Source organism: Geotrypetes seraphini, chromosome 7, assembly GCF_902459505.1.
Source record: "Geotrypetes seraphini chromosome 7, aGeoSer1.1, whole genome shotgun sequence".
Taxonomy (NCBI): Eukaryota; Metazoa; Chordata; class Amphibia; order Gymnophiona; family Dermophiidae; genus Geotrypetes; species Geotrypetes seraphini.
Genome location: NC_047090.1, coordinates 20942091 through 20955271, shown reverse-complemented (window position 1 = coordinate 20955271; position 13181 = coordinate 20942091). Strand labels below are relative to the sequence as shown.

Genomic DNA, 13181 nt, shown 5'->3' with positions numbered 1-13181 from the left:
AGAGTAACATAAGATTCCAGAAACACAAGGAGTAGCAACATTCCATGCTACCAATCCAGGGCAAGCAGAGGCTTCTCCCGCGTCTTTCTCAATAACAGACTATGGACTTTTCCTCCAGGAAATTGTCCAACCTTTCTTAAAACTAGCTACACTCTCTGCTCTTACCACAACCTCTGGCAATGCGTTTCAGAGCTTAACTATTCTCTGAGTGAAAAAAATATTTCCTCCTATTGGTTTTAAAAGTATTTCCCTGCAACTTCAATGAGTGTCCCCTCGTCTTTGTAATTTTTGACAGAGTAAAAAATCGAGCCACTTGTACCTGTTCTGTTCCATTCAGGATTTTGTTAAATATGATGCACTCTTGGGACAACACATGTTTAAAAACCAAAAGTATTGCTAACTGTATTAAACTTGCTGATTTTAACATTAAGATGTCTTTCCTTCCTGCTTAAGAAGCACAGTACCCTCATTCATAGGGTTACCAAATGTCTGCAAAAACCCAGACATGTCCTCTTTTTAGAGGACTGTCCAGGTGCCGGGATTTTTAAAACCTGGCAGTTTGTCCGGATTTTGGAAGTCCCTGAACTCAGGATCCATGGCTAGAGACCCTCTGTGCACATGCATGGACATCAGCATGATGACACCATATACATGCACGCATGCATATGATCCCATTGAGTCAACGTTTGTGCATATGCAGGGGGCCTCCAGACATGGCCCCAAGCTCAGGGAAAGAGCTGGGGGCAAAATGGGATGGAGTTGGAGGCAGATTGGGGCGGGTTTGAGGTGGAGCAGGGCGGGCCAGGTGTCCTCTTTTTTTTTAAGAGGAAATCTGGCATCCCTACTCATCATATGATTTTAAAAATGGTATACTCCAGTGTTTGAGAACTAAGACCAATGTTGGACAGACGTCTATGGTCTGTGTCCCATATATGGCAAAAGACAGATGAGGATCAAGTCTGAGACTGGCCAGCACCCCTGATCTATCTGTCTAGACAAAGAGCTCCCCAACCTCTGAGAATAGCATCTGTGGCCAATATAATCCAATCCAGAGGATCCAAAGGAACTTCCTGGAGAAGATTCTAAGGAACAAACCATCACTTTAGGTGACTGCAAAGTGCAGTTCAGGGTCAAAATAGCTGCTATGTTTGTTAAAATGGGCTCAGCCACAGCTGAAATGGAGGGCTGTCCATTGCTTCCTTCTGCAGGAGGAGCAAGTCCCCTTTGCAAATGGGGCAAAATGAACCAGCTGCTGTGCTCATGCAGCAGGACCCGCAGGGCCTTACATTATGCAAAGCTGAGGTTGCTGCACTCCAATACCACAGGGACTGCATGTCCTTCCCCTCACAGAAGCAGAAACAGCTTCCTTAAGACTTAATTTAAAAGTTTGTATTGCCTCAGCCTGTTCACTCTCCTCCCCAAAGCAGCTTCAAAGCACTTCTTGACTTTCTCCTCAGTTTTTTGTTTTTAACTACAGTCCCTCTTAAGGGAAAAATAGTTTCTTCTACTTCCTATCATTTTATTATTTTTCTCAGAACTCTCAGAGGGGGAAATGGGGACCTACCTCTGCCTCTGGGTCAATAGATCCCCACACACAGCTTGGTACCAGGAGTGAAGACTCATGGGTTGAGGCTCTGGATAGTTGAGGAAAAGTTCTCCTGAACTTCAACTGGGAATCTGGCTGTGGCACAGATCTTAGGATGGAGCCTCTTGGCAGACAGAGTGAAGGATCACAGTATAGAAACATAGAAACATAGAATATGACAGCAGAAAATGGCCGTCGGCCCAACACGTCTGCTCACTCAGAAGAACCCTCCCCTTAAAAGAACACATCCCTAAGCAATTCCCTGAGAGTGAGCCTACATGTTTATCCCATTGTTTCTTAAAGTCGAGCACGTTGCTGGCTTCAACTACCTAACGTGGAAGGCCATTCCAATGATCAACCACCCTTTCGTTGAAGAAGTACTTCCTGATGTCACCATGAAATCTCCCACCCTTGAGTTTGAGCGGATGCCCTCTTGTTGCCATGGGACCCGTAGGAAAAATAATATCTTCCTCCACCTCTATATGGCCTGTTTGAACATCTCTATCATGTCTCCCCTCTCTCTGCATTCTTCGAGAGAATATAGCTGCAACCTGCTTAGACGCTCTTCATATGGGAGATCCTTGAGTCCTGAGACCATCTTGATGGCCATTCACTGGACTGATTCCATTCTCTTCACATCTTTTTGATAATGTGGCCTCCAAAACTAAACACAGTACTCCAGATGAGGTCTCACCATGGACCTGTACAACGGCATTATGACTTCAGGCTTTCGGCTGACAAAACTTCTTCGGATGCAACCCAGCATTCGTCTAGCCTTCGCCGAAGCTTTCTCCACCTGAGTGGCCGTCTTCATTTCTTTGCTAATGATTACACCCAGGTCCTGTTCTTCGACAGTTCTTGTTAAGGTTTCCCCGTTCAGGGTGTATGTTCTGCTGGGGTTACCGCTACCAAAATGCATAACCTTACACTTTTTGGCATTAAAGCTCAGTTGCCAAGTTTTAGACCATTGTTCCAGTACAAGTAGGTCCTGCCTCATAGTGTCGGGCACGGTTGCACTGTCAACCATGTTGCATAGCTTAGCATCATCGGCGAATAGTCCCTCGATTAATACCTCGAAGTCCCTGAGGCAGGTCCCGTACAAAGATATTAAACAGTATCTGACCCAAGACCGAGCCCTGCAGCACTCCACTGGTCACAACCGACATTTCTGAGGGGGTACCATTTACGACTGAGCCAGTCTTTAACCCATGCAGTCAAAGTTTCTCCTAATCCCATCGCTTTCATCTTGTTTAATAACCTATGGTATGGGACACTATCAAAAGCCTTACTGAAGTCTAAATACATGATATCCAGGGATTCCCCCCTGTCCAGTTGTTTCGTTACCTAGTCAAAGAAGCTTATCAGATTGGATTGACAAGACCTTCCCTTTGTGAACCCATGCTGCTGAGGATCCCTCAGCTTCTCGTCATCCAGAATCATATCCAATCTGTTTTTAAGCAATGTTACCATAAGTTTGCACACTATTGATGTGAGACTCACCGGTCTGTAATTTTCAGCCTCTGACCTGCATCCCTTTTCGTGGAGCAGAATGACATTAGCAGTTTTCCAGTCCAAGGGGACTTTTCCCTTGTTTAGGGAAAGATTTAAAAGCGCAGATAACGGCTCTGCCAGGACATCTCTCAGTTCCTGAAGTACTCTGGAAAGACTGGCCCAAGGCAATTGAAAAAAAAATGGCAAAGATTCTGTTGCACCCGTCCACCTGCACCATTTGCTAGAGGCAGAGAAATACTGGATGGGTTCTAGCTGCCTCTCTCTCCTTTTTTATGGAAAATGTCATCAGAAGCTTATAGTTCTCTGTCTCCATCTGCTGGTAAGGAGAAATAACCCAGAAGGATTTCTTATCATCCTGGCTAGTCCAATTAATACCTATTTTGTTTCCTCCTAGTTCCCTTCCCTTCCCATATCATGCTACAAAGTGAGGTAACAATTCACATAGCTACCAACACTACTGTGATCTGAGCAGTTACAAACACTTTCAGACAGGATTAGAAAATAAATTGGACATTTCAGATTTTCAATACGCTAAATTAGGCTAGAAATTGTTTAGTTTAAATCTTTTTATTGAAAAAATGTGAAAACATTTAAATAAACTTTGTAACAAAGTCATATTTTGTAATTATTCATTGTTGACTCTTGCTACCCCGCAAACCTTGCATACTAGAAATATTTATTCCAGAATCAAATAGCAATTTTGAACCATCTGTGCAAGCAGGAAATAAATTTGTGCTCAAGCAAAAAGCTTAGAAGATTAAAAGTGACTTCTGAACAGGGCAAGCCAGTTTTAAAGTCATTTGAAACTTTTTTGTCAACACCACAGTCATTCCCAGTGATACATGGGAAAATCTCCAATGAAGAATAAGCCAGGCTGAAGAGAACTAAATGTGCTCAGTTCCAACGTAAAATACAGCTGAAGTAATCTGATGACAGCTTATTGCACTGTGGTTCTGTATCATTACAAAAAAGTGTAGATCACTCTGATTCTATATGGCAAAAGAGAAGCATGGTCAGATTGCATCAGGAAAGCTGCCGTTTCTTTCATATTCTTGGAAGAAAAGCTCTGTAGCTTTCATTAGATTCATTACTTTAACATTTGGGGGGGGAGGGAGGCATAGGGCTTTTGTGGAAAGGGAATTTTTGTTAAAATAATCAATACAGAAAATAAAACTGCTCTTAAGGCTGTCAAGAATAATACCATAACTGGATTGAATTAACATGCAATTACAGACTATGAAAAGCAGTAAACCGAGGCATTCTAATAGTAAGGAATAATAATGGCAAAGGATTGTGGAACCTCCTGCCAGTCAGTATTAGAAACGTAGAAACATGATGGCAGATAAAGGCCAAATAGCCCATCTAGTCTGCTCATCTGCAGTAACCATTATCTCATCCTCTCCCTGTTGGCTAAGGATCTTAACATTTGCATTTCCTCTTCCTATAGGCTAAGGGGCTCATAATCGAAAGAGAAAAACATCCAAAAACCAGCCTAAGTCGGCATTTGGATGAACATTGTCCAAATACGTCCAAGTGCCGATAATAAAAACGGGTTTTGGACGTATTTCTAAACGACCTAGGCCTTCATAGTGCCGCTGAATGACCAAAGCTAAACGGGGCATTTCGGGAGGAGTTTCAAGGGCGGGAGTTGGGTGGGACATGGGCCAGCTTAGACTTAGTCGTACAGCATGTATAACCGAAAGTTATACAGCCCAGGATCAACGGAACTTGGACGTTGTGACTTAGACCATGTAAAACATGGTCTAAGTCACAAAAACCCACCTAAACTCACCAGATAAGCACTGCAAACACATAAAATAGACCCCCCACACACTACCCCAGTGATCACCGACCCCCCCAATAAAAATATTAATTACACCTTTAAAATTCAGCCTCCAGACCATCATCGCCTGGCATAGGAAAGCCTAGACGTCCAGCACAGAGATGGCTTAAGCCATCTTGGGAGTGGGTTAGGGACCCATGGAGAGGAGGACCCATGCCCATAATCCCCTGTAATCACTACATTGATACTTAAACATGTGCACTCCTCTATACACTCCCTAAATTCTTTTTTACAGGCATATAAGTGGTTCCTGCAGCCATAAGGGCTATTAGGGTGGTAGATAAGTGGGTCTAGGGAATTCTGGAGGTGGTTTGGGGGGCTCACCATGACCTATAAGGGAGCTGTAGTGAGGAGAAGCCATGGTACCCTTTTTGTGAAGTTCACAGCAGTGCCCTGTAAGCTACCCCACTATTTAGGTGGCATATCTGGGTGTTCAGTCCATCACTTTGCAGACCCCTCCATGTCCAACAGGGCTTGTTCTAGGCGTTTTGGACTTGGACGAAAAGTTGGATGAAAATGTGGTATAAAGATGGATGATTTAGTGACTTGGACGATCAGATTAGTTACACGATTTTCAGGGGGGAAAAAAAAAAAATTTTGCATGTATTTTTTGAAAATGTGTCCTAGGCTGTTTTTCACTTTGGACGACTTGCGACATAGATGAAAAATGCATTTAGATGTCCCTTTCGATTATTTACCAGCCCCCAAAAATTGTTACGCCCTGAAAATTCTGCTCTGCTAAAGGCTAACATTAATCCAAAATATGTAGAGACTAGTGCAATGACCTTTTGTTGCGCTGGGGTGAAATTGGGGAATTCGATGGTAAGGCAGTTAAGAAAATGTGCTAACAGAATAACTTTCAGAAAACTCCTCAAAACTCAATTGTTTGTTAACGCTTTCTTATAGGGTCTGATTTGTTCTGATCAAGGATTGGCTGTGTAAAGTAGGTTTTGATGATTTTCTCCTCTTTTGTACTGTTTTAAAGTATTATGTATGTGGCTATATTGTAAACTGCCTAGAAATTAGACGGTATAGAAATTTTAAACATGAATAAATAAATAATAGAATAATAAGAATAAAATCAGCAATTTGCTTTTATGAAGCTACATTGGGCTTTTTTATCGCCAGCTATGGCAGTATTAGCACTGATGCTTATAGGAATTCTATGAGCATCGGAGTTTTTACCACTGCGGCCGGTGATTTTTTTTTTAAAAAAACCTAATGCGGCTTTATAAAAGGGGGGAATAGAGATAGATTCTGCAAAGGTCGCCCGATGCTAGGTGCCAGGTTGATCTGCACTTAGCAAAAATTTTATAAAGGCTGTTCTGTGCAGAATGAACTTTATAGAATACAGTACTCCCCCGAAATTTGCAGGGGTTCCGTTCTAGGAACCCCTGTGAATTTTGAAAAACCGCAAATGCGGTTTTTCGCCTATCGAAAGGCAGGGGAGGCAGGAGAGGGCAGCTGGTGCGCCGGCGGGTGAAGAAAATTACTTGTGGTCTGTTCCGACCTCTTCTTCCTGTAGTAAAGTCGGGCTACACCAATCAGGAACTGCTTTGACACGCAGCTCCTGATTGGTGTAGCCAGGGCCGCCATCAGAAATTTCTGGGGCCCTTACTGAGCAATCCTATTGGGCTCCCCCACGCACCCCTTCCCCCCCCCTAACCCCCCCTTCTTCCATGGGCCAAATACACACATACTTTTCTCTGTCGCCGCACTCTTTGACCAAAAGATTTGTAAGCCTGCAACCACATCAAGGTAGACTCCTTCAGCAGCTCCCCTCCCTCCCCCTTATCTATGTGGCCAAGTCAAAATGATCTACCAACAATAAAATTTTAAAAACACAAAGCACGCTGTACGCAGAGAAAATGTTAATTATCATTTATATTCCGCGGGTTTTCAAAGAGGTCAAGGCAGATGACTTTATGCAATGTCACCTCAGTAACAACTATACAAAAATAGACAAATATTCCCCCTCCCTTTTTACTAAACCGCGATAGCATTTTTTAGCGCAGGGAGCTGCGCTGAATGCTCCACGCTGCTCTTGATGCTCATAGGCACCCTGCGCTAAAAAACGCTATTGCGGTTTAGTAAAAGGGGGCCATAGTGCAAAATATAGACAGCATATATAAATTCTCAAAACGGACACATTTTGATCACTAAATTGAAAATAAAATCATTTTTCCTACCTGTGGTATTTTCATCAGTCTCTGGTTGCACTTTATTCTTCTGACTGTGCATCCAATATTTCTTCCCTTCTTTCAGCCTCCTGTATGTTTCCTCTCCTCCAGACCTCATTCCCTCCCCAAACTTTTTCTTTGTTTCACCCTGCCCCTTCTTTCTTTTTCTCTCTCTCCATACTCCCTTTCTTTCTGTATGTCTGTTTTTCTCTCTCTCTCACCCTGCCCCCTTCTTTCTTTCTTTTTCCAAACCCTCTTTCGTGCTGTATGTCTGTCTTTTTCTCTCTCTCTCCGTGCCCCATTTTTCTTTGTTTCACCCTGCCCCCTTTCTTTCTTTCTGGCTTCCTGTCCCTCCCTTTCTTTCTTTCTCCCTGCCCTCCCCTATGCCACCACCATTGGGAAAATGCTGCCACCGCCACTGGGGAATAGGCTGCCACTGCCACCATCGGGAACAGGCCGGCGCTGAATTCGCCCTGCTTCTCTTCCCTGCGGGGCCGACCAACTCTCGCCACCCGACGTCAATTCTAACATCGGAGAGGACGTTCTAGGCCAGCCAGGCAGCGATTGGCTGGCTCAGAACGTCCTCTCCGACGTCAGAATTGACGCGAGTGGCGAGAGTTGGTCGGCCCCACAGGGAAAAGCAGGGAGAACTTGGTGCCGGCCTGTTCCCGATGGCGGCGGTGGCATTCAAGTGGCTAAAGAGCCGCAGTTTGCCGGCCTAGGGAGAACACTGGAGGATGGCCAGCTGTGCACCCCCTTGGGACGTAAACCCAGGGTGGGGCGGACCGCCCCCCCCCCACCCTCCCCCTCCTTGGTATGCCACTATCTGTACCTCACTCCCTCCCTATGACCAAAAATTCTCCTTTCTTCTATTCCCCATGTACACAACCATCTCTTTCCCTCCCTTCCTCTCTCCCAAGTCCATGCCTTCAGTGTCCAAAAACCCATTCTATCTCGCACCTCAGCATCTCTTTCCCTCCCTTCCTCTCTCCCAAGTCCATGCCTTCTGTGTCCAAAAACCTATTCCCTCCCCCACCTCAGCCTCTCTTTCCCTCCCTTCCTCTCTCCCAAATCCATGCCTTCTGTGTCCAAAAACCCATTCCCTTCCCCACCTCAGCATCTCTTTCCCTCCCTTCCTCTCTCCCGTCCATGCCTTCTGTGTCCAAAAACCCATTCCCTCCCCCACCTCAGCATCTCTTTCCCTCCCTTCCTCTCTCGCAAGTTCATGCCTTGTGTCCAAAACGCACTCCTTCCCCCCTTTTGTGTTCCGCGTTTGCCTCCCAGCCCATCTTTGCAACTTTCTCAGCAAAACGGAGCTCGAGCCGAGAGGCTTGTCTCCTGTTTCCTGCCTGCCCTGCCGCGCACAAATAGTCGACCGGAAGTATTCTCCGACGTCAGCGCTGACGTCAGAGGGCAGGCTTTGCTTACGCCCTCCCTCTGACGTCAGCGCTGACATCGGGGAACACTTCCGATCGGCTATATGTGAGCGGCAGGGCAGGTAGGAACAGAAGACGAGCCTCGCGGCTCGAGATGTATTGAATTCTGCAGGTCCCCCGTCCAGCTCTCTCCTGTGCACCTGGGGCGGACCGCCTCCCCCCCCCCCGCCCCCACTAGGTACGCCACTGGGACCAGCACCGGTCCATGGACCGGCGGTTGAAGAACTGTGGCCTAGGACCCTGGGGGAGCCCGGGCCCCCTGTCAGCTCCGGGCCCCTGAATGCAGGACTGGTAGTACTGCCCTGATGGCGGCCCTGGAAGTAGAGTAGAAAGTGAAGGAGAGAAAAGCAGCAAATGGATAAGAAGGCCCTGGAAATAGAGTTAAGAGCACAGACAGAAGGAAGCATAACCACAGACTGGGAAAAGATGAGTAGAAAAAAATAACCAGACAACAAAGGTAGGAAAGTGATTCCTCACTGGAAGTTGGAGGGGTTCAAAAACTGGAGCAGATGCTGGGCCATTGATGGAGGAGAGAGAGGGGAATGAAATGCCACTGCTTGATGGACCTATGATGATCTATGCCCACCCGAAGCTTCTCCACCTATAGCCTACATGTACAATTGTCACCTAACATTAAACAACCTGTCATAGAATGAGAGGGTTTAAGGGCAATTCTGTAACGAGAGGCTTACAGTTGCACACCACTGCGTATATAAATATGCAGAAAACTGGCACTTTATTTAACTGACTATACTGTATTCTGTAAAGGCAAATAAGTAGTATAGCACATAAATGAAAGAGGGGCATTTGCATGGGTGGAGCAAGTTTGGGCTGTCATTTACATTACTCCCCCGAAATCCGTGGGGGTTCCGTTCCAGGAACCCCCACGAATTTTGAAAAAAATGTGAATGTGGTTTTTCACCTGTCAAAAGGAAGGGGAGGCAGGAGAGGGTAGCTGGAGCACCGGCGGGTGAAGAAAATCACTCGCGGTCTGCTTTGACCGCCTCTTCCTATAGTAAAGTCAGGCTATACCAATCAGGAGTTGCTTTGGCATGCAGCTCCTGGTTGGTGTAGCCCAACTTTACTATAGGAAGAGGTGATCGGAGCAGACTGGAAATGAGCGAGTCCACAATTCGCGAACCATGAATTTGCAGGGGGAACAGTGTACATGCATTAATGGCATGTCTATGATTAGTAGAACTGAGAACACCTAGGATTTTAAGCACCCTAATATCAAGTTACATTGGGGCCATATAAACAGAGGCATCCACTTACAGAATTACTTCTGTGAAGGGGCATTCTATAAATGCATGCTTATTCCTGGTTATTATGGGCCTTTTGGATTTTGATTGGGGGAGGGGCAAAAGTTTGTGTCATGAGAACTGTTCATTTTTTTATTGCTTGTTTTTATTTTACTGCTGTAACTCACTCTCTACAGCGATGGAGGGCCATTTTCGAAAAGGACAACTAAGACTGACTTGGACGTTTTCCACAAAATGTCCTTAGTCAGAAGCATAGAGTTGTCCATTTTCGAAAGCCGAACCACTGGACATCTAAAAAAAAATTTTTATTTTTATTTTTTTAATTGCCTAGTTGGACTTTTTGGCAGACAGGGTGTCCAACCCCTAGGATGCCTAACTTTATACCCCATTTTTGACCAAAGAAATGTCCAAGTTGAAAATGTCCAATTCCAGGCCATTTGAACTTGGGGAGTAGCCATCATTGTGATGAACTGGCCACACAAACATGCCAGCAGAGCAGTGGGACACCTTAAAGGGCACTGCTGTAAACTTTACATAAAGGTTGCAAGAAGTACATCTCATCATAACCCCCTTATAATTTATGATGAGCCCCCCCCAAAACTGCCCCAAAACCTACTAGACATACCTGTCTACTACCCCAGTAGCAATTATGGCTGCAGGTGGCACCTATATAGCAGTACAGTAGGGTTTTGATGGCCTCACATAAATGTAGTGGTTTAAAAATGGCTCTCAGGTACATGGAATATGGACCCATATTCCACGTACGTGAAAGCCATTTTCAGGATTACAATTTTGTATGTTTTGTTTTGGGTTGTTTGTTTTTTTAAATAAAAGATTCCTGTACCTTATATATTTCATTCTGCAGTCTTTTCCTTGGTTTTACTCTAACCACTGCACCACACACTCCATGCTACATGTCCAGAAAAACGGCTTTGCAAGTTGGCACTAGGATATCCAAATGCTGACTTATGACAGTTTTTGGATATTTTTATTTTTTGATTGTGAACCCCCATAGGGTTGAAAATGTGGGCTATAAAAACTTGCATTAAGATCAATTAAAATTTATCTGAGCAAATGGCTTTAAAAATTGCCCTCTTAATGAATGAGTTGTATTTGATCTCTAAAATGATCATCTAAAATGTATCTATTTTCTCCTTTTAGGAAGTGCATTTGAAAAACACAAGTAGAGGCAACACAGGGAACAGAAACTATCGGATATAAGAAATGTCATCTTTAAACATGAAGAATGAATGTGCCATCTGCAGGATACATTACCACAAATAAAAAGCATTCCTTAAACAATGGAAGACAAAAAAAAAAAAGTTTAAATAAGCGTGATGATCTCTCAATGAATGGGCATTCTTCCAATGAACAATGCAAGTAAAAATATATAATTTGTAGTAAGCTCTTCCAACATGGTTCACTGCTAATTCTAGAGTGGGTATACTTCTATCTGATCTTCCACCTGTCTTAAATGTCCTGCACAAATGTTTAAAAGTCTGAACCTGTCAAAAAACCCCAAAATGGATGGGATTTTGATGGTTCCAATTGCACTAAATTAGCCAAGAAACCTTGGGTGCCAGAACGTTCTGGCATCCTTAAATGTTGACTATTTGCACTTCTGTGAAAAGAAAAACAACAGCCTGTCCTTACATTATCTGAAAACAGTGTTCGTCTATCCCGTAATATTAGCATATGTTCACATTCTCAATTAAAGCAGCCTGTTTTTAAAGTATGGTATATTGGCTCCAATTCTGACATTTTGCGCATTAGGGAGGCAGCTCTATAACTTGACACCCCGATACCACACAATGAACGCCAGCTTCTCTACGGGTTGCCCAAAGGTGGCACAGATCCCAGATCCACGCAAAAGCTAATTAGGTGATAATTGTTGGCATTAGTGGACAGAAATTAGGAGTTAAGTGTGGATCTGCACTGCTCCCAATTCTGAACATGCGTGCACGGTGAGCAGCTTCAAAGGAGGCATGGCCATAAGAGGGACATGGTGGGTCAGGGCCATTGCCAGAATTTAGGGGTGATGCTGTAGAATACTTGAATTTGCGCACCTAATTGCCATTAGTTGACTGCCACCATTTACAGCTTTTGGCAGGTGTAAACGCTGGCGCCCAAGTTAGGCACAAAGACCGTGATTCTATAAATAACGTCTAAAGTTAAGTGCTTAGACTGGCTTACCTAGCTGATCTAGGCACCTAACTTAATAATTTAAAAAGCCTAATCAATAATAAGCAATTGGCGCCTCATAATTGACTTACAATGAGTTGGATGGTAGGCCCCTACCGCTTTCAGGGAGGCGCCTAGTCCAAGACACCTACCAGAAAGTGAACATGGTTATGGGCGGATCGTGGGTATGTTTTGCGTGTAAATGCTTGTTTCGGACTTAGGTGCCAGTAGACACCTAACTTAGGTGTCAGTATTTAGGCCAAGAAAACCCTGGAATAAATAGGGTACACCTAAAAGTTCAGATGCCTACCAACGCCTAAGTTCATTTTAGGTGCTACTAGGTACAATTCTATAAACAGCACCTGTCTTAAGATTGATATACGCTAAGCGCCGCATTCATAGTCTCCTATAATTTAGGTGTCGTTTATAGAATTGAGCCCAATATGTGTGCTAAAATAGTGCTCTGTGAAGGGTTCTCTGCTTAGAGCAGGGGTGTCCAAGTCCCTCCCAGAGGGCCGCAATCCAGTCGGGTTTTCAGGATTTCCCCAATGAATATGCATGAGATCTATTAGCGTACAATGGAAGCAATGCATGCAAATAGATCTCATGCATATTCATTGGGGAAATCCTGAAAACCTGACTGGATTGGGGTGCCAGCACCCCTCCTCCTCTCTGCCCGCCCCGCCTTTTCCCACTCTTCCACTCACCAAGCATGCGCCCCCCCTTGCCTTCCCCCACACCTCTAGTTGAAGTTGTTGCTCACGGTGGGTCAGCCATGTGCTCCTTGCGGGCCACTGACATCACTTCCGGGTGCCACGCACAGGAAGTGATGCCACTGCCCTGGGGGGTCAAATCTATAACATTTATGCACCAAGGTACTGGTGTAGCAAGGGTGGTAGGCGCCCGGGGCAGTGGCATCCCCCTTGTCCTCTTCTTTGCCTCCCTTGCTCCTTCCCCACCCCTTTCCCCCTTACCTGTTAAGCTTCCTTAATGAAAACAGCATCTCCAGCTTGCTGCCAACATCATCTCTCACTATGATGTTACTTCCTAATCATGGGACCTGGACGTAATGTCAGAGGGGAGCGCCAAGACCAGCACGAGCAGCAGGCTAGAGCTGTTCTCTGCGCCAGCGAAGAACTAGAGGTACGTTGGGGGAGGGGAAGTGACGGCACATGTGTGGCA

General features: G+C 44.9%; 1 protein-coding gene across 2 annotated transcripts in view; it reads left to right on the top strand.

Moving 5' to 3' along the window:
- Window positions 1-11534, top strand: part of IGF1 (insulin like growth factor 1) — a 158996-nt gene extending 147462 nt beyond the window's left edge. For both annotated transcript variants that reach the window (XM_033952507.1, XM_033952508.1), the window contains exon 4: window positions 10980-11534. In XM_033952507.1, the coding sequence (XP_033808398.1) occupies window positions 10980-11039 (60 nt within the window). In that variant the 3' untranslated portion in view covers window positions 11040-11534. The remainder of the gene's footprint in view (window positions 1-10979) is intronic.
- The last annotated feature ends 1647 nt before the right edge of the window (window positions 11535-13181 follow it).